Source organism: Callithrix jacchus, chromosome 4, assembly GCF_049354715.1.
Source record: "Callithrix jacchus isolate 240 chromosome 4, calJac240_pri, whole genome shotgun sequence".
Lineage (NCBI taxonomy): Eukaryota > Metazoa > Chordata > Mammalia > Primates > Cebidae > Callithrix > Callithrix jacchus.
In genome coordinates this window covers 41,869,867-41,897,720 of record NC_133505.1, presented here as the reverse complement: position 1 = coordinate 41,897,720, position 27,854 = coordinate 41,869,867, and the positions used below count along the sequence as shown (strand labels likewise).

The window sequence follows — 27,854 nt, the reverse complement described above, 5'->3', positions numbered from 1 at the left end:
GGATTGGGCCAAGCTGAACATCAGAAGCTCCTTCCTGTGGTTGGCACTGCTGTCATTCTATGCTCTATTTCAAAGCGTAACCACTCCCAGGAGTGACCCCAGCATACTAGTAGCCCTCTGTGTTTGTACAGAGTTGGCTGGGGGAGCAGAAAGGAAAGCTACCCAGAGCGAGGCACATGGGGAGGATTCAGAAAGGAGGAACAAATAACCAACCATTGCCAGCACCCGATGCCCGCCCAGGTGGTGCCATGGTGCTTAGGTGTGTTGGTGCTTAGTCTTAACTCATTCTAGTCCCCATTTTACAGATGAGGAAACTGAGGCTTACCAAGCTGTTGGGACTTGCTGTCAATCAAACAGCTAATGGTTCATTCCTGTGCTCCAGATGCGGAATGGAAAGTCAGCTGTTTGGTGAAGGCTGTGCAGCAAGGCATCCTCATTTGTCACATAAGGAAAGCTCAGGGAGGTGAAGGGGTTTGCTCAATGTCACAATCTATTAAGTGACAGAGTTGGGACTTAAACTCAGGTCTGCTTGTCGCCAGAGCCTGTAGGCGTCACCTCCATGCTGCAGAAGAGTCACAGCTGGGGAATCTGGGAGGATAATCTCTTTTCACTCAGGCGTTACACTCAAAGGCAGGGCAGCCCAGCAGAGGACCCCTCACAGACCCTGCCCTGAACACTTCCCCAGCAGTGGCTGGGAGGAGCCTCAAAGTTGGGACAGGGACTTCACCAAAGCCTATCTCCAACCTCCACCTGCAGCTGCCTCCAAGATCTTCTGTGATCCCGCCGTCCGGTGGTGAGGCCCTGGCCCACTCCCTCCATCCTGAGCCAGACAGGCCTTTGAGCCCAGAGTGAGTTTTCTCTGGCACCATAGTCTGTGGACCACACACAGGCTCCACCTGCCCTGCTTCCAGCTGACTCCAAAGCCAATCGCGGAGATTCATTAGCTCTCCCTTTGCCCCACAGACTAAATGCACAGCAGGAAGATAAGAGGTTAGACAGCAGGGAGGACTTCCAGGTTGTTGAGAATGGAGATGTGAAGATTGGGTGACAGAGGTCGTGGTGTTCTTTTAAAACAGAAAATGCAGGAATGCAGGCTGCCTGACTAAAACCCCAAATTCAGGGGTTCCGGACTGATTAACTTTTTTTTTTTTTTTTGCCTTTGCAGCTCTCTCCCTTCAGGGCCTGGGTGCTGGGAGTGGGAACTGGAAGGCTGCCTCTGGAACCTGTTCAGACCTCCAATCAGGACCACACCCGACAGCTCACATTGTTCCCATTCATAATAATAATTAGTATTTCGTGAACACTTACTACAGGCTCTTTATGTCTATATTAACTCAATCCCCAAATGGCCCTATGGGAGGGGAGGGGTCCTATTATCATGCCTGCTTGACAGATGAGAAAACTGAGGCCCAAGGCCCTCTGCCAGACTCTTCATCTTCCCACATCTGCCCATCCTCAAGGTCTCCCTTCCTGAAAGGTCATGCCAAGGACATCTGGCCTCTCTCTCTTCTGCTCTCCACAATGCAATCAGTGCTTAGGGACCTCCCTGTTTGGGCCTAGGCTCTCCAGGCCAAACTGCCACTGCCTAGCTCTTAACCTTGAGCAAAAGCCTTCTCTAAACCTCAGCTTTCTTATCTGTCAAATGGGGACTACGAAGGTAGAGGACTGATATGGTGTGGATATTTGTCCCCTCCAAATCTCATATGGAAATGTCATCCTCAGTGTTGGAGGTGGGGCTTGGTGGGAGGTGTTTGGGTTAAGGGGGTGGATGCCTCTTGAATGACTGGTGCCCTCCTCATGGTAATGAGTGAGTCTTTGCTCTGGGTTTGTACAGTATCTGGTTTAAAAAAAAAATGTGGCACCTCCCCCCTCCCCGATCTCTTTCTTGCTTTCTCTTTCACCATGTGACATGCCTGCTCCTGCTCTGCTGTCCACCATGACTGGAAGCTTCCTGAGGCCTCACCAGGTGCCATGCTTCCTGTGCAGTTCCTGCAGAACTGTAAGCTGATCAAACCTCTTTTCTGTATAAATTACATAGCCTTAGATATTTGTTATTTTTTTTTTTTTTTTTTTAAAGACGGGGTTTCACCATGTTGGTCAGGCTCGTCTTGAACTCCCGACCTCAGGTGATTCGCCTGCCTTGGCCTCCAAAGTGCTTGGATTACAGGCGTGAACCACCATGCCCAGCCACCTTAGATATTTGTTTTATAGCAATGCAAGAATGGACTAACACTGAAAATTGGTACCAAGAGTGGGGCATTGCTATAAAAATACCTGAAGATGTGAAAGTGGCTTTGGAACTGGATAATGGGTAGAGGCTGGAAGAGTTTGGAGGGTTAAGAGGAAGACAGGAAGTTGAGGGGAAGTTTGGAACTTCTCAGAGACTGGTCAAGTGGTTTCGACCAAAATGGTGATGGTGAGATGGATACTGAAGGTCAGGCTGATGAGGTCTCAGATGGAAATGAGGAAGTTATTGGGAACTGGAGTAAAGGTCACCCGTGTTATGTCCTTGCAAAGAACTTGGCTGCACTGTCTCCATGCTCTAAGGATTTGAGGAAGTTTGAACTTAAGAGTGATGACTTGATGTATCTGATGGAATAAATTTCTAAGCAGTAAAGCATTCAATATGTGGCCTGACTGCTTCTAACAACCTATTATCAGATATGGGAGCAAATAAATGACTTAAAGTTAGAATTTTTATTTAAAAAGGAAGCAGAGCTTAAAAGCTTGGAAACTTTGCAGCCTGACCATGTGGCAGAGAAAGAAAAAAGCATTTTCTTTCTTTTTTTTAAAGATGGGTTTTCACCATGATGGCCAGACTGGTCTTGAACTCTTAACCTCAGGTGATCCACCCACCTCAGCCACTCAAAGTGCTGGAATTACAGGCATGAGCCACCGTGCCCAGCAGCATTTTCTTTTTTTTTTGAGACAGAGTTTTAAGCTTTTGTTGCCTGGACGGGAGTGCAATGTCATGATCTCGGCTCATAGCAACCTCCACCTCCTGGGTTCAAGCGATTCTTCTGCCTCAGCCTCCTGGGTAGCTGGGATTACAGGCATGTGCCACCACGCGTGGCTAATTTTTTGTATTTATTTGAGAAGGGGTTTCACCATGTTGGTTAGCTGGTCTCAAACTCCCAACCCCAAGTGATCCACCTGCCTTAGCCTCCCAAAGTACTGGGATTACAGGCATGAGCCACTGCATCCAGCGCATTTTCTTTTTTCTTTTTTTTGAGATGGAGTTTCATGCTCCTATTGTTCAGGTTGGAGTGCAACGGTGTGATCTCGGGTCACTGCAACCTCTGCCTCCTGGGTTCAATCAATTCTCCTGACTCAGCCTTCCTAGTAGCTGGGATTACAGATGCCCACCACCAAACCCAGCTAATTTTTTTTTGTTTTTTGAGACCGGGTCTGGCTCTGTTCCCCAGGCTGGAGTGCAATGGCATGATCTCAACTCACTGCAACCTCCAATTCCTGGGTTCAAGGGATTCTCCTGCCTCAATTTCCTGAGTAGCTGGGATTACAGGCACCTGCTACCACGCCCGGCTTATTTTTGTATTTTTAGTACAGATGGGGTTTCACCATGATGGCCAGGCTGGTCTCAAACTCCTGACCTCGTGATCCACCCACCTCATCCTCCCAAAGTGCTGTGATTACAGGAATAAGCTGCCACGCCTGGCCAATTTTTTATACTTTTAGTAGAGACAGGGTTTCACTTTGTTGGCCAATCTGGTCTCAAACTCATGACCTCAGGTAATCCACCCACCTCATTCTCCCAAAGTACTGGGATTACAGGCATGAGCCACTGTGCCCGGCTCGTGAAAAAAATATTTTCGGAAGAGGAATACAAGCAGGCTGTGGAGCAATCACTTGCTAGAGAAATTTCCAAGACTAAAAGGAAGCCAAGTGTTAATATCCAAGACAATGGAAAAAAAGGCCTCAAGGGCATTTCAGAAATCATTAGAGCAGCCCCTCCCATCACAGACCCAGAGCCTAGGAGGAAAGACTTGTTACCTGGGCCAGGCCCAGGGTCCTGCTGCCCTGCCCAGCTTTGAGACAGAGCTGCCCACATCCCAGCTGCTCCATGTCCAGCTATGGCTCAAAGGGCACCAGATATGGCTTGGGCTGCCATTCTGGAGTGTGCAACCCATAAGCCTTGGCAGCTCCCATGTGGCGTTAAGTCTGCATGTGCACAGACTGCGCATGAAGAAGGCTTGACAGCTTTCCCTAGATTTCAGAGAATGTATGAGAAAGGCTGGGTGCCCAAGGCAGAAGCCTGCCACAGGGGAGGAGAGATGTGGAATTGGAATCCCCACACAGAGTCCCCATCAGGACACTGCCTAGTGGAGCTGTGGAAAGGGGACTGCCATGCTCCAGACCTCAGAACGGTAGAGCCATGGGCAGCTTGCCTCCTGAACCTGGAAAAGCTGCAGGCACTCAACTTCAACCAAGAGCACCCCCAGGGGCTGCACCCTGCAAAGCCACAAGGCCAGAGCTCCCCAGTGGGACAGGGAGTCAAAGAAGATTATTTCAAAACTTTAAGATTTAATGACTGCCCTGCTGGATTTAGGACTTGTATGGGGTCTCTTGCCTCTTTCTTTTGGCAAATTTCTCTCTTTAAAAATGAGAATGTTTATTTGATGCCTGTACTACCACCGTATCTGGGAAGTAAGTAACTTGTCTTTCATTTCACAGGCTCAGAGGTGGAAGAAATTCATCTCTGGGTGAGACTTTGGACTTGGGACTTTTGACTGATTGATAGTGAAACAAGTTAAGACTTTTGGGGACTATTGGGAAGGGATGATTGTATTTTGCAGTGTGAGAAGGATATGAGATTTGGAGGGTCATGGGGCAATATGACATGGTTTGGATATTTGTCCCCTCCAGCTCTCATGTTGAAATATAATCCCAAGTGTTGGAAGTGGGGACTGGTGGGAGGTGCTTGGGTCATGAGGGTGATCCCTTGTGAATAGCTTGGTGCCCTCCTTGCAGTGACGAGAGAGTTCTTGCTCTGAGTTCATGTGAGATCGGGCCGGGCGCGGTGGCTCACGCCTGTAATTCCAGCACTTTGGGAAGCCGAGGTGGGTGGATTACGAGGTCAAGAGATCGAGACCATCCTGGTCAACATGGTGAAACCCTGTCTTTACTAAAAATACAAAAGATTAGCTGGGCACGGTGGCGCGTGCCTGTAATCCCAGCTACTCAGGAGGCTGAGGCAGGAGAATTGCCTGAACCCAGGAGGCAGAGGTTTCGGTGAGCCGAGATCTTGCCATTGCACTCCAGCCTGGGTAACGAGCGAAACTCCATCTCAAAAAAAAGAGTGTCTCTACAAAAAAAAAAATTAATAAATAATAAATAAATAAATATTATAATAAATTTATTTATTTATTATAAATAAAAAAAGAGTGTGGCACCTACTACCACTTTCTCTCACGAGCTCTCTTTCTCTTTCTCTCTCTTTTTTTTAAAATTTAAAAACAGGGTTTCACCACGTTGGTCAGGCTGGTCTTGAACTCCCGACCTCAGGTGATCCGCCCGCCTTGGCGTCCAAAGTGCTTGGATTACAGGTATGAACTACCACGTCTGGCTGCTCTCTCTCTCACCATGTGAGACACCTGCTTCCCTTTGCCTTCTACCATGATCGCAAGCTTCCTGAGGCCTTCACAAGGAACAGATGCTGGTGTCATACTTCCTGTACAGCCTGCAGAACCATGAGCCAATGAAACTCTTTTCTTTATGAATTACCCAGTGTCAGGCATTTCTTCATAGCAATGCAAATGGAGTAACACAAGGACTCTGGTGAGTATGAATACTCTTATCTGGCTTCAGCAAGATAAGAGACATTGTGCCCAATGACCAGTCCCTGGCACAGAGCCCATACTTAAAAGAGGCAGGTCATCTTGGCTAGATTTATTATATATGTTCTATTATTATTATTATTATTTTGAGAGGGAGTTTTGCTTTTGTGGTTCAGGCTGGAGTGCAATGGTACGACCTCAGCTCACTGCAACTTCCGCCTCCCGGGTTCGAGCGACTCTCCTGCCTCATCCTCTAGAGTAGCTGGGATTCCAGGCGCCCGCCACCACCCCCAGCTAATTTTTTGTATTTTTAATAGAGACGGGGTTTCACCATGTTGGCCAGGCTGGTCCTGAACTCCTGACCTCAGGAGATCTGCCCACCTCGGCCTCCTGAAGTGCTGGGATTACAGGCGTAAGCCACCGTGCCCGACCCTGCTCTCTTATTATTAATAGTACTTCATTATCATAACTCTGTGGATTTCATCTCCCAGCCTGATTATAAGTTTGTTGAAGACTCATCTTGGAACCTCTGTCTTGGTTTAGGTTCCCCAGGATGCAGACCCTGAGACAAAGGTTAGAGGACACACACTTGAATGTGTGTGTGTGGGGGGGGTGCCCACGGCAAACACCAGCAGAGGAATGGAGAAGTGACACGGGAGGGAAGGATGCCAAGAATGGAGACGTCATGGAACCAGTCACCACTGTGAGCAGTTATAGCCCTCTGGAGAGCTCAGAGAGCCAGGCTAGAGTATGCCTCAGAGTTGACCCACGCCAGCTGCCAGGCAGCAAGGGGTTTGTTGTTTCATTGATTAATTATTTTGAGACAAGGTCTTGCTCTGTCATCCAGGCTGCAGTGCAGAGGCACAATCATGGCTCACTGTAGTCTCAACTTCCTGGGCTCAGGTGATCCTCCTGCCTCAGCCTCCCAAGGAGCTGGGACTATAGGTGCATGCCACCATGCCCAGATAATTTTTTACTTTTTTTTTCCTTTCAGCTGGAGTTTCGCTCTGTTGCCCAAGCTGGAGGGAATGGCACAATCTCGGCTCACTGCAACTTCCACCTCCCAGGAACAAACCATTCTCCTGCCTCAACCTCCCAAGTAGTTGGGAGTACAGGCGTGTGCCACAATGCCCAGCTAATTCTTTGTAATTTTAGTAGAAACAGGGTTTCAACATGTTAGCCAGGCTGGTCTTGAACTCTTAACCTCAGTTGATTCACCCTCCTTGGCCTCCCAGAGTGCTGAGATTACAAGCGTGAGCCACTGCGCCCGGCCCAATTTTTTACTTTTTGTAGAGACGTGGTCTCATTATGTTTCTCAGGCTGGTCTCAAACTCCTGGGCATAAGCAATCCTCCTGCCTCAACCTCTCAAAGTGCTGGGATTACAGCAGTGAGCCACCTTGCACCCAGCCTCTTTTTTTTAAGAGATAAGATCTTTCGGCCAGGCACAGTGGCTCACGCCTGTAATCCTAGCACTTTGGGAGGCTAAGGCGGGCAGATTGCCTGAGGTCAGGAGTTTGAGATCAGCCTGACCAACATGGAGAAACCCCATCTCTACTAAAAATGCGAAACTATCGGGGCATGGTGGCACATGCCTATAATCCCAGTTACTTGGGAGGCTGAGGCAGGAGAATCACTTGATCCTGGGAGGTGGAGGTTGCAGTCAGCTGAGATCACGCCATTGCACTGCAGCCTGGGCAACAAGAGCCATACTACATCTCAAAAAAAAAGAGAGAGACTGCAACTTAAAAAAATTCTTGCTCTATTGCCTAGGCCTGAGTGTAGTGGCAGGATCATAGCTCACTGCAGCCTTGAACTCCTGGGCACAAGTGATCCTCCCACCTCAGCCTCCTGAGTCACTAGGATGACAGATGCATGCCACCATGCCCAGAAGGGTGTTTTTTTTTTTTTTTTTTTTTTTTTTTTTAGGGAAAAAGAGAAAAAGAAGGGGAAAAAAGAAAAAGAGGGAAAAAGGAATATTACTTCATTCCTAAAATGGGTTTCAATAATGGCCGATCAATATTTTGAGTGTTTAAAGTGGTTAATGCATATTTTATGTGTTTAAAATGGAGACCTCTATTGTGTTTATTTGTTCTGGCTCTGAGTTCAAATCCTGGATATCGTTATCAATTTGTTGTCTCGTTGAATCTAAATCTCACTATGTGTCTTATGTATCTGGGTGTTAAGATCTCTTATTGTTACATTAATCCTTTTACCCTTGTATCCTTATAGCTTTGAAATCTATTTTGTCAAATGTGAAAATTGCAACTCCTGCTTTTTATTTATTTATTTTTGCTCTCCATTTGGTTGGTACTTTTTTTTTTTTTCCAACCCTTTATTTTGAGTCTATGCATATCTTTGGATATACCGTTGGATTTTGTCTGTATCTTTTGATTGGGAGATTTGGTTGATTTAACTTTAGGGTTGCTGCCATTTGATATTAATTGGCTATTTTGTCCTTTTGTTGATAAAAAATTCTTCTTTATGTTAATGCTCTTTACTTTTTGGTGTATTTTTAGAAAGGATCATACTGGTTGTTCCTTTCTGTGTATAATGCTTCTTTTAGAAGTTCTTGTAAAGCAGGCCTGGTGGTAATAAAATCTCTGAGTACTTGCTTGTTCCTAAAAGATTTTATTTTTCCTTCAAATGTAAAGCTTAAATTGGCAGGATATGAAATTCTGGGCTGAAAGTTTTGTTCTTTAAGTATATTGAATATTGACCCCCACTCTCTTCTAGCTTGTAGGGTTTCCGTTGAGAGATCTGCTGTAAGCCTAATAGGCTTACCTTTATGGGTAACTTGATCTTTCTCTCTGGCTGCCCTTAATATTTTCTCCTTCGTTTCGATCTTGGTGAATCTAACGATTATGTGCCTTGGGGTTGGTCTTCTTGAGGAATATCTTTGTGGTGTTCTCTGTATTGCCTGGGGTTGAATAGTGTTCTGCTTTGCTAAATTAGGAAAATTTTCCTGGATAATGTCCTGGAGAGTATTTTCCAGCTTGACTTCATTCTCTCTGTCACATTCAGGTACACCAATCAAGCGTATATTAGGTCTTTTCACATAGTCCCATATTTCTTGGAGACTTTGCTCATTCCTTTTTATCCTTTTTTCTCTATTCTTGTCTTGTCGTTTTGTTTCATTAAGTTGGTCTTCGACCTCTAATACCCTTTCTTCTGCTTGATCCATTCGGCTGTTTAAGCTTGTACATATTTCACTAAGTTCTCGTGTTGTATTTTTCAACTCCATAAGTTCATTTGTATTCCTCTCTATATTGTCTATTCTTTTCAACATTTCATCGAACCTTTTTTCCAAGTTCTTAGTTTCTTTACATTGGGTTAGAACAAGTTCCTTTAACTCCCAGAAGTTTCTTATCATCCACCTTTTAAAGCCTACTTCAGATAATGGAACACAGTCCTTTTCCATCAGGGCTTGTTCTGTTACTGATGAGTCCTTTTCCATCTGGGCTTGTTCGGTTGCTGATGAGTCCTTTTCCATCAGGGCTTGTTCCGTTGCTGATGGGTTCTGATTTTGAGTATACTCGGCCTTCTTAGGCTGTTTTTTTCCCTTCATTATAGATGAACCGCCTTTCTAATTAGTTTTCTGAGTCAACGTCCGACTTACTGATTCCCAGTGCTGGGATCCGAGCCACCCACTGTGGCAGCCTAAATAGCAGCAGTAAGACTGATGGTGCTCTTCTGCCCGGGAATCTCTGGTCTGGCTTCCCTCTCGAGTCCGCAACAAGCGGCTCTGACTTCCCCGAGCTCCAAACTCCGGTCAGTAGGGGAAGCAGTCCCGTTGGCTCTGCGTGAAGAGCTGCTGCGCCGAGACGCCGGCAAAACCGCTGCGGCGGCCACAAGAGTCACGCTGGCGACCCGTGGGACTCCTCCACTGGGAATCGGCTAATCGGTGAGTGACGAAAATTCGTCTAAAGATGTGGCGTCGTCTCGTTCTCTGAGCTTTCACTGGGAGCTACAATCCTGAGCTGTTAGTGGTCGGCCATCTTGAATCGTCTCTCCCAGAAGGGTGTTTTTTCATCAACTGCTGGTTGGTCATTCCTTGAAGGCTGCTGCTTTAACTCTCTGGACCTCCGGCCTGCCCTGTGACCATGACCAGCCATCCTCCCACAGACAGAAAAAAGGCAGAGAGTTGCCCAAGAGCTCAGTAAACAGTCTTCATAGGTAGGGAGGAAAGCTGAGGGATGCAGGCAGACACCAGGGCAACTGCCGCAACTTTCTCCCGTTCCTGTAGCCTTCCTGCCAACAGGCCACTTCGAGGACGCTGCAGTCCCCTCCCTCACAGGTGACTGTTTTTGCTGTCATCTATCCGTGTGTTCATATAAGCATGTAGGTGTGTATCTGGACCGGGTTTCACAGTCACAAGGAATGTTCAACTGGTAAAAAGGTGAATAGGGGGCTGGCCATGGTGGCTCACACCTGTAATCAATCCCAGCACTTTGGGAGACCGAGGCTGGTAGATCAATTGATGTCAGGAGTTCAAGACCAGCCTAGCCAACATAGTAAAAAGCTGTCTCTACTAAAACTACAAAAATTAGCCAGGCGTGGTGGCACACGCCTGTAATCTCAGCTACTGGGGAGGCGGAGGCAGGAGAATCGATTGAACCCAGGAGACAGGGATTGCAGTGAGCCAAGATTGCGCCACTACACTCCAGCCTGGGCAATAATGAGACTCCGCATCAGAAAAAAAAAAAAAAAATGGGGCAGACAGGAAAACATCTCCCTCCATCAGCCCCAGACATTCCCTCCCCTCCAGAGGCAACCCTGTTACCAGCCTCGCCCTCACATGCCCTCCTCTTGCCGGTCAGTCTTTCTAGTGTTGACTCCAGCCCTAGCCACATCTAAGGCCTCAGTTCCCTGAAGCTGGGAGCCCTGGTCACGGCTCATCCTGTCTTCATCCGGCTCCAGCCCTGCTCAGCCAGTAGGCCAGGGTTAGGAGGTCAGGCCTTGGAGATGTGGGGTGCCAGAGGTTGAGGGCAGGGCCTGGTTAAAGGCCAGATGGGCACAGAGGCAAACATCAGGGAAACCTTGGTCCTGGCCAACGGTAGGGCCTGGGGTGGGACGTGCTGCCAGTGGCTCATCTGTCTGGTGTGTGGCTGCTCACGGCCATCAGGGTTAGCCAAGGGCTTCCTGTTTACACCCTGGGGGCTGGAGGAATGATGAGCAGCCCCCCTCACTCCCTCAATCCATTTTCAGAGCCCAGTGAGCCATCGCCCAGCTTTGGGTCTAGTCCAGGAGAGGTTCACCCTAGGAGCTATGGTAGGCAGGGACTAAGGAAAGAACCGGGAAGGGCTTTGAGGCAATGTTCCGCTTACTACAGCCAGCCCTCTGTATCTGCGCCTCCACATCCGCAGATGCAACCAACCTCAGTTTGAAAATATCTGGAAAAAAAGCTGGGCACGGTGGTTCACGCCTGTAATCCCAGCACTTTGGGAGGCTGAGGCAGGCGGATCAAAAGGTCAGGAGATCGAGACCATCCTGGCCAACATGGTGAAACCCTGTCTCTACTAAAAATACAACAATTAGCTGGGCGTGGTGGCTTGTGCCTATAATCCTACCTACTCTGGAACTGAGGCAGGAGAATCGCTTGAACCAGGGAGTTGGAGGTTTCAGTGAGCCGAGATTGCGCCATTGCACTCCAGCCTGGCAACCATGTGGATTTCATCTCCCAGCCTGATTCTAAGTTTGTTGAAGACTCATCTTGGTATCTCTGTCTTGGTTTGGGTTCCCCAGGATGCAGGCCCTGAGCATGGTAGCTCACACCTATAATCCTAGCACTTTGGGAGACTAAGGTGGGTGGATCACCTGAGGTCAGGAGTTCGAGACCAGCCTGGCTAACATGGGGAAACCCCATCTCTACTAAAAAATAAAAAAATTAGCTGGGTGTGGTGGCAGGCACCTATAATCCCAGTTACTCGGGAGGCTGAGGCAGGAGAATCTCTTGAACCCAGGGGGCAGAGGTTGCAGTGAGCTGAGACTGCACCACTTCACTCCAGCCTGGGAGACAGAGGGAAACTCCATCTCAGGAAAAATTTAAGAAAAGGTGGATTCGGCATTATAATGACTGTAATCTAGAGATAATTTTTTTTAATTTTTAAAAAATTTTGGCCAGGTGCAGTGGCTCACACCTGTAATCCCAGTACTTTGGGAGGCCGAGGTGGGCAGATCACAAGGTGAGGAGTTTGAGACCAGCCTGACCAACATGGTGAAACCCCATCTCTACTAAAAATACAAAAATTAGCTGGGCATGGTGGTGTGCACCTGTAATCCCAGCTACTCAGGGGCCTGAGGCAGGAGAATCGCTTCAACTCAGGAGGTGGAGGTTGCAGCGAGCAGAGATCATGCCACTGCACTCCAGCCTGGGCGACAGAGTGAGATTCTGTCTCAAAAAAAAAATAATAAACAAATAAAAATAAAAATTCTTTTGAGACAGGGTCTCACTCTGTTGCCCAGACTGGAGTGCAATGGCACAGTCATGGCTCACTGCAGCCTCAACCTCCTAGCCCAAGTGATCCTCCCACTTCAGCCTCCCAGGTAGCTGGGACTACAGATGCATGCACCACACCCAGCTAACTTACTTATTTTTTTAAATTTCTAGTAGACAAGGTCTTGCTATGTTGCCCAAGCTGGTCTCAAACTCCTGCCTCAAGCAATCCTCCTGCCTTTCCCTCCCAAAGTGCTAGGATTATAGGTGTGAGCTATCACGCCCAGCTAGAGATAATTTAAAGTATATGGGATAATTTGAAGTATAAAGTATATGGCATAATTTAAAGTATATGAGAGATAATTTAAAGTACATAGGTGCAGATTATACACAAATATGTCGTTTTATATAAAGGACTTAAGTATCCTCAGAGGGGAATCCCCTGATGATCCAAGTGGGTTCCTGGACCGAATGCCCCGCAGGTATCTAGGGATGACTAATGCTACATAGCAAATCAGATAGGCTTAGTGGCATGAAACAGCAGCCATTTTTTTTTTTTTTTTTTGGTCTAAATTTTGTGGGTCAGGAATTCAGGAGGGCCCTGGCTAAGCAGTTCTCAACTGGGGTCTCTCATATGATTGCAGTCTGATGTCAGCTGGGGTTGGAGTCATCTGAAAGCCTCAATTGGGCAAATAGCGCAAGACAGCTCCCTCCCATGGCTGGCAGGTGGTGTTGGCTGTCAGCTGAGAGGTCAGCTGGGGCTGTAGATCAGAGCGACTCCACCTGGCCTCTCCAGTGTCACAATCTCAGGGCAGTCAGACTGGGGCTGGCTTACCCCAGAGCAAGGGTCCTGAGAAAAGCGGATGAAAACTGCATGGCCTTTTATTACGTACCCACCCAACTTTACTTACAGAAGCCTCCCAGAATCAGGGAGAGGGACACAGATCCTATGTCTCAATGGGAAGAGTGCCAAATCATGTTGGCACACGTTTAAAACCATCACAGATGACATCTCAGCAATGGTCTCTCTTTCTGCACTAACTGGGACCTCAGAGGTTAGGGCCCTGGAGCGCACCAGGAGACCCTAGGCTAGCACCCATGGTACAGATTCAAAGACCAGGCCAGAGAGCATGGAGCCTGGCTCACCCTGCCTGTCCGTGACAGTGAAGGCCACAGACAGCAAAAGCCTCCTGGTGGGAGAAGCCAAGTCAGTAATGCGTGCTGGGAGGAGGCCTATGAGCGACCCCATCTCTACGAAAAGCGTTTTTAAAAATTTGCTGGTGGCATGCGCCTGTAGTCCTGGCTACTTGGGAGGCTGAGGAAGGAGAATAGCTTGAACCCGGGAGGCAGAGTTTGCAGTGAGCCGAGATCATGCCACTCCACTCCAGCCTGGGCAATAGAGCAAGACTCTATCTTAGAAAACAAAAAATTGCTGGGTGCAGTGGCTTACACCTGTAATCTGAGCACTTTGGGAGGCTAAAGCAGGTGGATTACTTGAGCCCAGGAGTTCGAGACCAGCCTGGGCAACACAGTGAAACGCTGTCCTACAAAAAATACAATATATATATATATTTTGAGATGGAGTTTTGCTCTTGTTACCCAGGCTGGAGTGCAATGGTGCGAGCTCAGCTCACTGCAACCTCCGCCTCCTGAGTTGAGGCAATTCTCCTGCCTTAGCCTCCTGAGTAGCTGGGATTACAGGTACGTGCCACCATGCCCAGGTAATTTTTTGTATTTTTAGTAGAGATGGGGTTTCACCATGTTGACCAGGATGGTCTCGATCTCTTGACCTTGTGATCCACCCGCCTCGGCCTCCCAAAGTGCTGGGATTACAGGCATGAGCCACTGTGCCCGGCCAAAAAATACAAAATATTTAGCCAGGTGTGGTGATGCATGCCTGTGGTTCCAGCTAATTGGGAGGCTGAGATGGTACAATTGCTTAAGCCCAGGAGTTTGAGGCTGCAGTGAGCCGTAATCGTGCCACTGCACTCCAGCTTGGGCAACAGAGTGAGACCCTGTATTGAAAAACAAAATAAAACAAAACAAAAAAGCCTGTTGGGGCGAGGGGGCTGGGAACCTGCATCTGGGTTCTCAGGTTCAAAAGAAGCTGAGCTGCAGGCAATCAGTCACAGAAACCCAGCTAGGGCAGGGAATGTTCACAGCCGTACTCCCAACAGCTTCTCAGCAGAGATTTGTTGGCCAGGTGCAGTGGTTTACGCTTGTAATCCCAGCACTTTAGGAGGCCGGGGGTTATAGTGGGCGGGGGGTGGTGGATCACCTGAGGTCAGGAGTTCGAGACCAGCCTGGCCAACATGGCAAAACCCTGTCTATAATAAAAATACAAAATGGCCTGGTGCAGTGGCTCACGCATGTAACCCTTACACTTTGGGAGGCCAAGGCGGGTGAATCACCTGAGGTCAGGAGCTCAAGACTGGCCTGGCCAACATGGTGAAATCCTGTCTTTACTAAAAATACAAAAATTTAGCCCATGTTGTGCTGGGCACCTGTAGTCCCAGCTACTTGGGAGGCTGAGGCAGGAGAATTGCTTGAACCTGAGGCAGAGGTTGCAGTGACCCAAGATTGTACCACTGCACTCCAGCCTGGGAGACAAGAGCAAAACTCCATCTCAAAAAAAAAATTAGCTGCCTATAATTGGGAGGCTGAGGCAGGAGAATCGCTTGAATCTGGGAGGTGGAGGTTGCAGTGAGCTGAGATCATGCCATTGCACACCAGCCTTGGCAACAAGAGCAAAACTCGGTCTAAATAAATAAATAAATAAAGCTGGGTACAGTGGCTCACACTTGTAACCCCAGCACTTTGGGAGGCCAAGGCGGGCAGATCATAAGGTCAGGAGTTCGAGACCAGCCTGTCCAATATGGTAAAACCCCATTTCTACTAAAAAATATGAATATTAGCCAGACGTGGTGGTGCACTCCTGTAGTCCCAGCTACTCAGGAGGTTGAGGCAGGAGAATTGCCTGAACCCAGGAGGTGGAGGTTTTGGTGAGCTGAGATCGCGCCATTGCACTCTAGCCTGGGTAACAAGAGCGAAACTCCATCTCAAAAAAAATAATAAAAATAAAAATAAAAATAAATAAATAAAATACATAAAATAAAAATACAAAAAATTAGCCGGGCATAGTGGCAGGCACCTGTAATCTCAGCTACTCAGGAGGCTGAAGCAGGAGAATCATTTGAACCCAGCAAGCAGAGGTTGCAGTGAGCCAAGATTACTCCACTGCACTCCAGCCTGGGCAACAAGAGTGAAACTCCATCTCAAAAAGTAAAAATAAAAAAATGGAGATTTGCTGACTGTGAGGAGTAGGGCATGTTGGGGAAGGGTAGGGATCTGCCCTGGTCCCTGCCCCTTGCTCCTCTCCGCTTGGCCTCTGCACAGGATAGCTGCCAAGGTGGCAAATGCCCAGCCCCTTGCTCACTCCAGGGGCCTGTCCAGGCTCTTGGGCACTTCCTGAGCAGCAGGACACATTCTGCCCTTTGCGGCCCTGAGAGGAAGCAGCTTATCAGAAGGGTAAAGACACTCTGTTCAGGCCTGGCCATCTGCCTGGGCTAGAGGAGCCATGTCTAGGAGCTGGTAAAGCAGAGCAGGCCTGGGTGGAAGGACCTGGGGACGGCAGATGATTGAGGCTTCATGCCCAGGCCAGGCCAGGACCCCAGCTTCTCCCAGGGTCCACTCAGCCCCTGCACTGCTGTCTGCCATCCTATCTTCTCTTCATTTCCTTCCTACTTCTCTGACTCCTGGTAGTTTTTCACTCATACCTTTCATTCAAGCAATACTTAAGGAATATTTTATGTTTGATTTTTGTTTGAGACAGGGCCTTGCTATATTGCCCAGGCTGGTCTTGAACTCCTGATCTCAAGCGATCCTCTGGCCTCAGCCTTCCAAACAGCTGGGACTACCCGTGCGAGCTCCCGTGCCTAGCTTTAGTCAAGGAATACCTTATATATGCTAGGCAGCTGGGCTCACAGCAGCAAACAAAACAGGCAACAATGCCTGCCCTCATGAAACTTACATTCCAGTTAAGAGAGACAGTCAACAAGCACATAAACAAATTAAATATATGATATGTTACATGATGAAAGTGATCTGAGGGAAGATAAAGCAGGGCAAAATAGGCCAGGCCTGGTGGCTCATACCTGGAATCCCAGCACTTTGGGGGGCTGAGGTGGGCAAATCACTTGAGGCCAGGAGTTCGAGACCAGCCTGCTTAACATGGAGACCAGCCTGGCCAACGTGGCGAAACCCCATCTCTACTAAAAGTAACAAAAATTAGCCATTGAAAAATTTAAAAATCACCTTGTTGCCCAGGCTGGTCTCAAACTTCTGGGCTCAAGTGATACACTCACCTTGGCCTCCCGAGGTGCTGGGATTGGTTGCCAGAGTGAGCCACAGCACCCATTGCCTTTTTTTTTTTTTTTAAACATTGTGTGGTTTAGACATACTCCTTTAGTTGCACACATTTCTGCAAAAAAATAAAAATTAAAAAGAAATACCCCTTTAGAAGGTGACCGCTGAGCAGAGACCTCAGGACATGAGGTAATGAGTCACATAGACTCCCAGAGGCAGGGCCTCCAAGGCAGAGGGAACAGTGAGGGCACAGGCCCTGAGGCAGGGTAAGCTGGGTGTGGGCAAGGAACAGCAGAGAACCCAGGTGCGGCTGAGCACGGCGACTCATCTCATGCCTGTAATCCCAGCACTTTGGGAGGCTGAGGCAGTCAGATGACCTGTGGTCAGGAGTTCAAGACCAGCCTGAGCAATATGGTGAACTCCCATCTCTAGTAAAAATACAAAAATTAGCTGGGCGTGGTAGCACATGCCTATAATCCCAGCATTTTGGAAGGCTGAAGCAGCAGGATCACCTGAGGTCGGGAGTTTGAGACCAGCCTGACCAACATGGAGAAACCTCATCTCTACTAAAACAAAAACATACCCGGGCGTGGTGGCTGATGCTTGTAATCCCAGCTAACAAGAGGCTGAGGCAGGAGAATTGCTTGAACACAGGGTGGTGGTGGTGGGGGGTGGTTTCTCACCCTCAGCACTGTTGACACTTAAGGCCAGATCACTCCTTGTTATTCGGGCTGTCCCGAGGATACTAAGCAGCATCCCTGGCCTCTACCCACTCAATGCCAGTAGCACTCTCCAAGTTGTGACACTGGTGTGTCTCCAGGCAATGCTCAATGCTTGGGGGGGGTGGCAAAATTGCCCCCAGTTGAGAACCACTTCCCTGTTTTCCTGTCCACCCCACCTGCCACTGTCCCTGCTCACTGCAACCACTGTGACAGCCTCCACATTAGCCCCCTGGCCCTTCACCAGACATCTTACCAGGCCACTCTCCCAGGTCTCAAGCCCTCTCTGGCTCCCATTGCTCTGAGGATGAATGCCAAGCTGCTTAGGTTGGCATGTAAGGCTCTATGTAGTCTAACACCTGCCTGCCTCTGCAGCTCTCACCCACCCCTATCCTCAAGCCTCCTGCTGCACGCCACCCTCTGCTCATTCAGGCTACTGTCATATATTGAACCTGACACCATGCTGGACACTGCAGACATGGAGACAAAGCTCCCCTGAAACCTCTGCCCGCACCCCCAGGGCCTGCCTTCATGCTGCGTCTCCCGTGGCAAGAGCAAGTAATCACATGCAGTGAATCCTGTTAGCCCTAAAACCAAGCAGCTGTGAGGAAACCAGGGCTGGAGCAGGTGCTGTGGCTGAGAGGTACAGGGTGGGCAGGGGTTACAGAGAGGAAGCAAGGAAGAGAGCACCCTGGCAGTGGTGGGGCAGATGCCTTGAGAGGATGGAAGGCCAGGGCAGTGATTTAGGGCTCCAGCAAAGGCAGAGTGGGGGTATGGACAGGGATGGATGGTGGGGAGAAAATGAGCTAAACATAAACAGGTGGGTCGGGTACGAGGACTCATGCCTGCAATCCCAGCACTGTGGGAGGCCGAGGTGGGCGGATCACCTGAGTCAGATGTTCGAGACCAGCCTAGTCAACACGGTGACACCCCTTCTCTACTAAAAGTACCAAAATTGGCCGGGCGTGGTGGCTAATACCTGTAATCCCAGCACTGTGGGAGGCCGAGGTGGGCAGATCACCTGAGTCAGATGTTCGAGACCACAGTAGCCAACATGGAACCCCGTCTCTACTAAAAATACAAAAATTAGCCGGGCATGGTGGCACAGGCCTGTAGTCCCAGCTACTCGGGAGGCTGAGGCGGAAGAATTGCTTGAACCCGGGAGGCAGAGGTTGCAGTGAGCCCAGATTACACCACTGTGCTCCACCCTGGGGACAGAGCAAGACTCCGTCTCAAAAAAAAAAAAAAAAAAAAAAAAAACGATTACCAGGGGTGGTGGCACATTCCTATAATCCCAGCTACTCAGGAGGCTGAGGCAGGAGAATCGCTTGAACCGGGGAGGCAGAGGTTGCAGTGAGCTGTGATCACACCACTGCACTCCAGCCTGGGCAACAGAGCGGGACTCCATTTCAAAAAATAATAATAAAATAAAATAAAGGATGGACTAAACAAAAAGGCCCAGGACAAGAGAGGAGTCCAGTGGTTCCTACTTAGTCAGGAAAATGGACAGTGGGGTCATGGTGCAGACTGGACACTTCCCCATCACAGACGGTTCGCCTGGCAGGCATGCCCTCCCCTTATTCACCTGTCAACTTCCTCCTCCTGCTGCAATCCCAAATCACAAATGGTGCCTCCTCCTGGAAGCCTTCTGGATTCCTCTCTGCTGTCGCCGTTTGCTCCCTTCTCTGCGCTCTGCAAACTACTACAGCAACATCATCATCTGGTTCTTATTGCGCAGGTCTGTTCCGGCTCTCCCAGCTCTCCCACCACTGACTGCGAGTTTCTGAAGCCCTGGGAGCTGCCTTCAGTAGAGGAGGCTCAGCCGCTGTGGGTCGATCTCTGAAGGCCAGGCCAGAAGGAGAGAAAATGTGGCACGGCTTGGCAGTTCCCAGGTGCGCATGCTCCGCAGGAGCTGGTGGTAGCCAGGCAGTCTTGGCCGAGACTTATTTGCTGAGCTTGGGTGCGCACAGGCCCTGCGATGTCAACCTCCTGGTCCCGCCCTCCCGCCGCAGGGCCGCTCACAAGCCTTAGACTCTTCCCGGACTCCAGACCCCAGACAGCTCCGCTCCACCCTGCGGAGGACGGAGAGAAAGTTCCTTACAAGACCCTCACTTGGGGCAAGGTAGGAGGTACCAACTGGGGCGGGGCCTGGCTCCCCACTGAGCAGAGGTGTTGGCCAAGGCCCTCCCCCTAGTGGTAAGTACTCCCTTGGTTCGCCCTCCTAGCCGCTGCCAGACGACCCCGCCCCACGTCGGAAGCAACCTCGGAAACCTGCCTACCTGTTTCATGCCCGCCCCCTACAGCCTTTCCTCTCTGCAGCCCAGGGAGCTTTAAAAATGCAAACCACAGGCGGGCACGGTGGCTCACACCTGTAATCCCAGCACTTTGGGAGGCCGAGGCGGGTGGATCACGAGGTCAAGAGATCGAAGAGATCGAGACCATCCTGGTCAACATGATGAAACCTCGTCTCTACTAAAAATACAAAAAATTAGCTGGGCATGGTGAATATTAACTGGGCATGGTGGCACGTGCCTGTAATCCCAGCTACTCGTGAGACTGAGGCAGGAGAATTGCCTGAACCCAGGAGGCAGAGGTTAACGATGAGCCGAGATCGCACCACTGCACTCCAGCCTGGGTAACAAGAGCGAAACTCGGTCTCAAAAAAAAAAAAAAAGACGAAATGTGTACTTGTAGTTTTTGGAGCAGATTCCTCCCCAACAAAGGAACAGGGCAGCTGGGAAGATATAAGAACTTGTGCCGCACCTCTTGCCTTCCAGTGACATATTTTGATTGGCAAAAGGGTTTGTTTTTGTTCATTTTTACCTGATACTCCTATAGCCACAATAGTAGTAGTGTAAGACAGTGACCCACCAGTTTGGATCATATGCCACCACTAGGTATTGCATGGGGGTAAACCGCATGATCTTTATAGACCGTTCTCCAGTCTGGGCCAGGTTTTAGACTTTGGTTTAGCTCTATCTTTTTCTTGCTCTCTTGCACGTCCTCCTCCATCCTTTCATTATCCCCGCTTTTCTTTCGACTAAGGCAGGTGCTAGTAAATCTGCCTTTTCCTTTGCCTCACGCCTTGCCCTTCTCTTAGCCCTGGTCCTGTGCAGGGAGGGCACAAAGCAGCAGAGTGTCTGCAACCCACCTGCCACCTTTCCAATGCTACTACAAGATTTGCAAGAAGCAAGAAATGGTCATTTATCAGAATGATAAATTTATTTTTATATTTTTTAATATAAAGTGCTGCAGGCTCCGACGTTGCTCCTGGGCGTCTCAGGTTTCAATTTTCCTGGACCTCAGGGCCTTCGTCCTCTCCAATCTAAATGCAGAGACATTTGACATGAACATGTTTTGCAAAATGCGATACGTTCTTATTGACTCTGGTCACCCTGCTGTGCACTAGAGTCAAAACCTCTTCCTCCTGTCTAGACTTTGGTCCTTTGACCAATACCCCGCATTCCCTCCCTCTGCCACTCTCCGGCCCCGGATCACCATCCATCTACTGGCTACTTCAATGGGGTCAACTTGTTTAGATCAACACTTCCGGGGCATCACGTGGAATCGGTCTCTCTGAGGTGGTGGAGATGCCGAGTAGTGGGATTTCCTCATTCCACAGTGCACACATCTATCTAATCCTCACACTGCACCCCATGAATGTACAGGCATGATTTGCCAATTAAAACAATACTAATAAAGACAGAATAAATATAGTAAAATGCAAGAAGTGCAGCTTACTTTTTCTCTTGGGTGGGCCCTCTTACTCTGCCTCTTGGGTAGGCCCAGGCAGCAGCAGCATCTCCTTATTATGGCAATGCACCTTCGGGCAGCCCTGCGGCAGCTCCAGCCTCTTGTTGGCCGGGCCAACACAGCCTCGGGCTGCCCAGCTTGGAGGACGCTGCCTTCGTGTCCTGGTTGTTGAGACACGGTGCTCTGGGTGGTGATCTGGGTGGAGGCGGCCGTGAGGTTATGCGGGAGGGCTGGTTGAGCCAAAGTTTCTAAATTTTCGCTGCCGGTGGAGCACTTGGTGGAGGCTGCAGACACGAGGTCACGCTGGGGGGCTTGCTCTGCCAAGGTTTCTAAAGCACCACCACCGCCTATGGCACTTACGATGGAGGAGGCCACACGGTCACACTGGAGGGCTTGCCGTGCCAAGTTTTCTACAGCTCCACAATTGCGCTCGATGGTCAGGGAGGCTGTGGGGGCATGCTGGGGGTCTGACTTCCTGTGAAGGCCGGCAGGTGAACTGGAAATCTCAGTGACTAAACATGTAGGATCCCCAGGAGCAAGAGACTGTGGAGTGGTAATGGATGGCTTTTTTTCTCCATCTAAAATACGGTAGGTGGCCATGGGATAATTAAAGACGTGGCCTTCAATTGCCGTTACGATGTTTTCTGGCTTCAATCCCATGGCCACCAAGAGCCTTATGGTCTCACAGTTCGGGTGGTCTTCAATCGGCTGTTCATACGTCGCTGGAGGCAAGTCCTGGCCGTTGTTCACCCACGGGTCCCTCAAGACTTTGTCTACTGTCGGCCGCTCATTGGGATTAGATATTAAAAGGTTTTTAATTAGGCTTTTTAGGCCTTCTGAAAAATAGTGCCGAATAACATACTGGCCAGATAGAATGAGGGATATCAGTTGGAAACGACTCACTGCGAAGAAGGGCAGACTGTTGGACACCATCTGGTATAACGTGACGCCTAGGCTCCATATGTCCATGGCGGGACATTCATAGCCCTGGGCCCCAAAGAGTTCTGGGGCCATGTAGGGGAGGGTCCCATGACCTGCTCTCAGCCTCTGCCCCTCATGGTAAATCGTGGCTGATCCAAAATCGGAAATTTTGATATGTCCTTTACCGTCTAACAGCATGTTGTCAGGTTTTAGGTCTCGGTGTGCGATTTTTCTTTTGTGGAGGTAGCTCACGGCGGACAGCATTTGTTGGAACATGCCTCGGGCCTCCTCCTCCTCCATGATGTTTTTTTCGAGCCAGTCGGCCAGGCTTCCTCCTTCTGCGTATTCTAATACCAGCTGGCACGCCTCTCTGGTATTAATGATCTGGTAAAGCCGAATGATGTTACTGTGGCTCACCGACTTTAAAATAGTCGTCTCTCTGTGGCTAGGGAGGAAGCCGGTTTTGTTGATTGTTTTCACCGCCACCCGGGTGCCAGTTATTAAATGCCGGGCCAGCGTGACCTCGCCAAAGGCACCACGGCCTATGAATTTCAGTATTTGATAGTAAGGTGGCCGCAGGGCAGGTGAGGTGGAGGCCAATCCCTGCTTCATGGTATCTCTAGATACACTATCCAAGTAACTACTCTAACTCTACAGTAAACAACACTACTTACTATCCCAAATACACTAAAACACTAAGCAATACTAACTATATTAACTATGCTAACAACGCTACCCAGAAAAAACAACGCCCCTCCCACAAAAACTCCCCCCACCACCCCAAACAACTCGTAATCGCTAAGCTGGTCTGAGTCCACAGGTCACCAAAAAAGCTTCCAGGGATTTCTCAGACCAAAAACCATGACCCAGCCAGGGCCTTATATAGGCCTGTCTGTTATGACATCACAAAGGCTTTTCATGAGCTCAGAGCAAAGCAGGGGCCAATCATGGCTGGGGATCTTTCACAGAGGTGTTCTCTCTTTTGGTCCTCAAAACATCTTCCTCTTTTAAAAAGTAAGTGCTTTTGTCTAGATGGATTATAGAGATTGATATTTCATTTCCCAGCTATTTAAACTGGTACAACGCTTCAACAGCATTTTCATTTGTAGTTTCTTTTTCTATATTTATTGTACTCTTAAGTTCTGGGGTACATGTGTAGATTGTGCAGGTTTGTTACATAGGTTTAACGTGCCATGGTGGTTTTCAATCATTTGTAATTTCAAAATCTGAAATAGCTTTTGGATTTTGAAGATCTCCTCATGTCTACATGCAAAATATTCAATTCCTTTTCTTTCATCTCTCAATGGTTGATCTCAACCATTGAGAAGGGAGAGAATATTTTCCTTTCCTTGTAGGGTTTTTCCTTCCTCATGTGGTTGAGATTATGTAATGGACACAGAGGAAACAGACATACCCTACCCTCCATGAGCCCATAGCCTCTTCAGGAAGGCCCCCCAGCCAAGAAGCTCCTTCAGCGTGAGAAGCACCAGGTGAAGTGGGGGCCAGAGAAGAGTGGCCTGGGCCTCAGGTGAACGCTGGTGAGGGAAGAAGTGGGGCTCTCTGGAGGCCAGTGTGCTGAGCCCTGCGGTGTGAGGAGGGGTCGCCTAAGTGAGTAGGGACAAGGGCAGGAGGGTAGCCTCTGTGAAGGCCCAGGATGATCGAGGGTGGCTCTCTGGAGGGATGCACTCGTCTGAACGAGTGACAGGGGCCAGGTTGGGAGGGATTGAGTCCCGCTGCTCACAGCACCCCCCCAACCAGTCTACATCTCTGCAGCTCTCTCACCACCCTCCCTACTTCATTGATCTCCATTGCACTTAGCAACATCTGACATTTGCATATTTCACTTGCATATTTCTTTGTCAGACTCTTGCATATAAACTTCACGAAAGCAAGTGTTTTACATGTTTTATTTACAGTGGTGTCCACAGTACCTAGGACAATGGATAGATACATAGAGGACACTCGACTAATATTTCAATGAATAAATGAATGTTTGAATGAGAAGAAAACTCAGTATCAGAGTGAAACAAACAAGAAATTACTAAAGTGAATTGATTAGAGCTTTTTGGGGGAAATCTCCTCGTTCCCGGGACGTGGCGTGTGCACGTACACACAGCCAAGTAAATGCTATGGTGAAATTAGACTTACTTTCTTACATCTTCAGGCTGTCTCATATTGAGACTCTAGGTTTTTAGCAATAAACTTGCTGATGCAGCTGAGTTATAATATGGCAGAGTGGATTTGGGCACTAGTGTTATGCTTGAAATGTAACAATGCGGTTGGTTTCTAAAGGAGTAGTTGGTGACATGGTGAAATCACTGGTTGCCCTGATAGGATAAGGCCAGCAGCCCCTGTGATCTAGCCATGTTGTTAAGGATAAGGATTCCACCCAGCTGTTTTCTTTAGGGAGCTGCCCTGGCTATCGCCCTATAAGAGCCTAAAGAAACAGTACAAGCAGCCACCATTGCACCAGCCAGGACTGCTCCTGGAAATGCCATCTCCCACTGGGCAATAAAGGACTCCACTTTTCTCAGGATCTGCCTGTGCCGAACCCTTATCTAGAACAGAAAGAAACCATAACCCATAATTTCCCCCGAGGATTCCAACACCTCCCCACTCACTCCCCTATGAGTCTCAGGAAGACAGGTTTGTTTTCCTGTGAGAATCCGTGTCTCTTTGCAAAAGGTCTGTTTTCCCAAAAGAAAAGGAATTTGCTTCAGTTCTGCTTCTGGAACGAGAAAGCCAGGTCTTCACCAAACTCATGTACAAAGGGATAAAGTCACAGTTGCCATGACCTCACACTAACATCAACAGATACTTACTGGGTGTAGGACATTGTGCTAGCTGCTGTGAGGGAAGAAGAATGGATATCTTTCCAAAGATCTTAAAAGATACAGACTCATTTTCCATTAAAAACTAATTACTTGGCCAAGCATGGTGGTTCATGCCTGTAATCCCAGCACTTTGAGAGGCCGAGACAGGAAGATCCCTTGAGCCCAGTTCAAGACCAGCCTGGGCAACATGGTGAAACCCCATCTTTACAAAAAATACAAAATTTAGCCAGACTTGGTGACTTGTGCCTGTGGTCCCAGCTACTCCAGATGCTGGGATGGATGGATCACTTGATCCAGGGAGCTAGAGGTTGTAGTGAGCTGAGATTGTGCCACTGCACTCTATCCTGGATGACAGAACAAGGCCCTATCTCAAAAAACAAAATATACTAAGCACTGAGCTCTGTGAGGTCGTCAGTATCATCAAGAGGCTTAGCTTTGTATGAGCTCCATTCTGAGAACCTGGGAGGGTTGAGTCTGTGCCAATATCCTGCTGTGCTGCGGGATGGAGCCAAGCCTTGACCTTTTGGGTTGCCACCAGAATAAAGCTGCAGATAGAAAATGTGGGGGGGAGAGTGGAAGAAGGAATCTCAGAGGGGAAGAAAGGACCTCCAGCTTCAAATTGAGACAATTTTACAAGAAACGTAATGGAGGCTATGCACCACATTCAGGTGTATTCCAGATCAGGGGTTGGCAAACCGTGACCCACCCCAGCTTTTGTATGTACCGTTTGATGGGAAGGCAGCCACAATTCATTTTTTTCTTGTTATCTATGATGCTTTTGTGCTTCAGAAGTAGAGCTGAGCAGTTATGATACATACCGTACGGCCCAAAAGTTAAAACTATTTACTATCTGGTCCTTTACAGAAAACGTTTACCAACCTTTGGTTTCGAACATGAACAAGAGTTCTGCCAGTCTGACGTGTACTTTTGATCAGACGAGTAAGGTTACTCCAGGGATTTCCAGCTGTTTCCTTCCTACCTATTTCCCCTCTTTGAAATTGCCTGTAATTCCCCCAGCTCCACTCTCCTGTAACATTAGGCCGAGAGATGGAAGGCTGTGTGCACTTGGAGCTACACACATCTGTGCAGTGGGTTACATGAAGGGGAGATTAACACCAGCTTCCTTTTTTAAGACAGGGTCTTGCTCTGTCACCCAGGCTGGAGTGCAACGGCATAATCATGGCTCATTGTAGCCTCAAACTCCTGGGCTCAAGCAATCCTCCCACCTCAATCTTCCGAGCAGCTAGGACTACAGGCATGCACCACCATACTGGGATAATTTTTAAATTTTTTTCTAGAGACAAGGTCTCACTGTGTTGCTCAGGCTGGTCTGGAACTCCTGAGCTCAAACAATCCTTCTGCCTTGGCCTCCCAAAGTGCAGGTATACAGGTATGGGCCACCGTGCCTGGCCAACACCAGCTTCTTTAGAAATGAAAGACCATGTGAATACATGTTAAGAAAAGCAGTTTCCTGTATTCTTCTGTAAACATTGAGAATTTATTTTATTTTTCCTCCAATGGCCTGTGTGTTTGATCAATAATCACAGTAATTTTCATAACATTGTATGGTTTGGCATGACATAAGTAAAAATAAACCCAGAAGCCATCATTCTCAGCAAACTAACACAGGCACAGAAAACCAAACACCGTATGTTCTCACTTAGAAGTGGAAGTTGAACGAAGAGAACACATGGACACAGAGAGGGGACCAACACACACCGGGGCCTGTCGGAGGTAGGGGGCGAGGGGAGGGAGAGCATTGGGACAAATAGTATTGTAACCGAGGTTTAAAACCTAGATGATGGGTTGACAGGTACACCATACCACCACGGCACACGTGTATCTATGTAACAAACCTACACATTCTGCACTTGTATTCCAGAACTTAAAAATAGCTAACATGTATTGAGCTCTTACTAAATGTCAGTCCCCATTCTAAGAGTTTTATGTGAGCTGTCCTATTGAATCCTCATTATTGCCGCAAGAGATAAGGACTCTCATCACCGTCATTTTACAGATGAGCAAACTGGGGAGGAGAGGGGTTAAGTAATTTGCCCATGGTCACACACACAGTAAGTAGAGAAGCAGGGTTTCAAACCGCTCCTGCGCCATGACCTTGGCCACTACATTCTGTACCGCTTGCCTCAAGAAATGTGAAAATAAACAACTAAAAAATCTAATTGGGAAGTAAATTCTCATCAGACATGCAACATTTAAGTATTTGTCAAGTGCTAATACCAAATGCTAATACGGAAGGACAATGTTAATTTTTATCTACATTGATCTATGATTTTTCAGATAAATATCTTGAAACTAAATTTTTAAAACCTGTGACTTTTAGTAATTTCTATTCTCTTCTGGGTCTTTATTGGACTTTGATTTCTTTCTTTCTTTTTTATTGGGAAGCGTTTCTAAGTCATTCTTATCAAACTCAACTATATAAGATTGTCATAAACTAGTGATTTTCTTCTCATTACATCTGAAACGCAGACAGTGAGAAGAAGCAAGACAACTACAATCTTTGTTTTTATATTTTATTTAACTATATTTGCCAAGATACTTGCAAAGCCTGTGGAGGTCTAGGAACAGCATCTCCAGTCAACAATGTTTCCTTTCTTGCGCTTCAATCTCTAGTGATTGATCAGGGGCCTCCAAGTAGCAAGTTCTTCTTTGTTTGGGGAAGGGATCAGTGAACAATGTAACTTATTCCTGACATTTCAGTTAACAACTTTGAAAGAAAAGGTTTTTAAAATCCAATGAAACTCCTAAAAAATAATTGACTTTGCTTCTGCCCCCATGTTCTCCTCCAAAGAATCACACCTGAAAGTTTCCAATGATTCCACCAGCGAATTTCCCTCCTGTTTTAATTAACATTGTAGGGTGGAGGTCCTATATGCTGGAGACTTTTATATCTGTGTTTGATGTTACAACAAATAGAATTTGAAAAAAATATATATATATTTTTTGAGACAGAGTCTTGCTCTGTCGCCAGGCTGGAGCACAGTGGCACAGTCTTGGCTCACTGCAACCTCC

The 27,854-nt window shown here is 48.1% G+C and overlaps 1 protein-coding gene and 2 long non-coding RNA genes across 6 annotated transcripts in view; 2 read left to right on the top strand and 1 right to left on the bottom strand.

The window, feature by feature from the left end:
* The first annotated feature begins 4,652 nt into the window (after nucleotides 1-4,652).
* LOC118153113 (uncharacterized) lies at nucleotides 4,653-19,993 on the top strand. Its single transcript, XR_013534155.1, has 6 exons — nucleotides 4,653-4,767; nucleotides 5,479-5,796; nucleotides 6,339-6,587; nucleotides 19,052-19,205; nucleotides 19,326-19,435; nucleotides 19,539-19,993. It is a non-coding gene; the product is annotated as an uncharacterized LOC118153113 (long non-coding RNA).
* On the bottom strand, nucleotides 19,203-22,841 carry LOC128931740 (serine/threonine-protein kinase MARK2-like). Of its 2 annotated transcripts, none has more exons than XM_078368969.1 (2): nucleotides 21,055-22,841; nucleotides 19,203-19,385 (listed from the first exon to the last, which is right to left on the bottom strand). In XM_078368969.1, the coding sequence occupies exons 1-2, from the start codon at nucleotides 22,597-22,599 to the stop codon at nucleotides 19,341-19,343; spliced, it is 1,590 nt and encodes a 529-aa protein (XP_078225095.1). In that variant the 5' UTR covers nucleotides 22,600-22,841; the 3' UTR covers nucleotides 19,203-19,340. The 2 variants fall into 2 exon arrangements, with proteins under 2 accessions (XP_078225095.1, XP_054109859.2); XM_054253884.2 differs by lacking the exon at nucleotides 19,203-19,385 and adding an exon at nucleotides 20,459-20,638.
* Nucleotides 22,842-22,953: 112 nt separating this feature from the next.
* Nucleotides 22,954-27,854, top strand: part of LOC118153116 (uncharacterized) — a 32,014-nt gene continuing 27,113 nt past the window's right edge. For all 3 annotated transcript variants that reach the window (XR_013534156.1, XR_013534158.1, XR_013534157.1), the window contains exon 1: nucleotides 22,954-23,001. This is a non-coding gene — a long non-coding RNA (uncharacterized LOC118153116). The remainder of the gene's footprint in view (nucleotides 23,002-27,854) is intronic.

Bases quoted from the DNA above. Each gene is read 5' to 3' on its own strand.
- LOC128931740 (XM_078368969.1), bottom strand. From the start codon at position 22,599: ATGAAGCAGGGATTGGCCTCCACCTCACCTGCCCTGCGGCCACCTTAC. The intron at 19,386-21,054 runs GTAAGCTGCACT...CGTCCTCCGCAG, and splicing joins GGGCCCACCCAAGAGAAAAA to GGTGGAGCGGAGCTGTCTGG.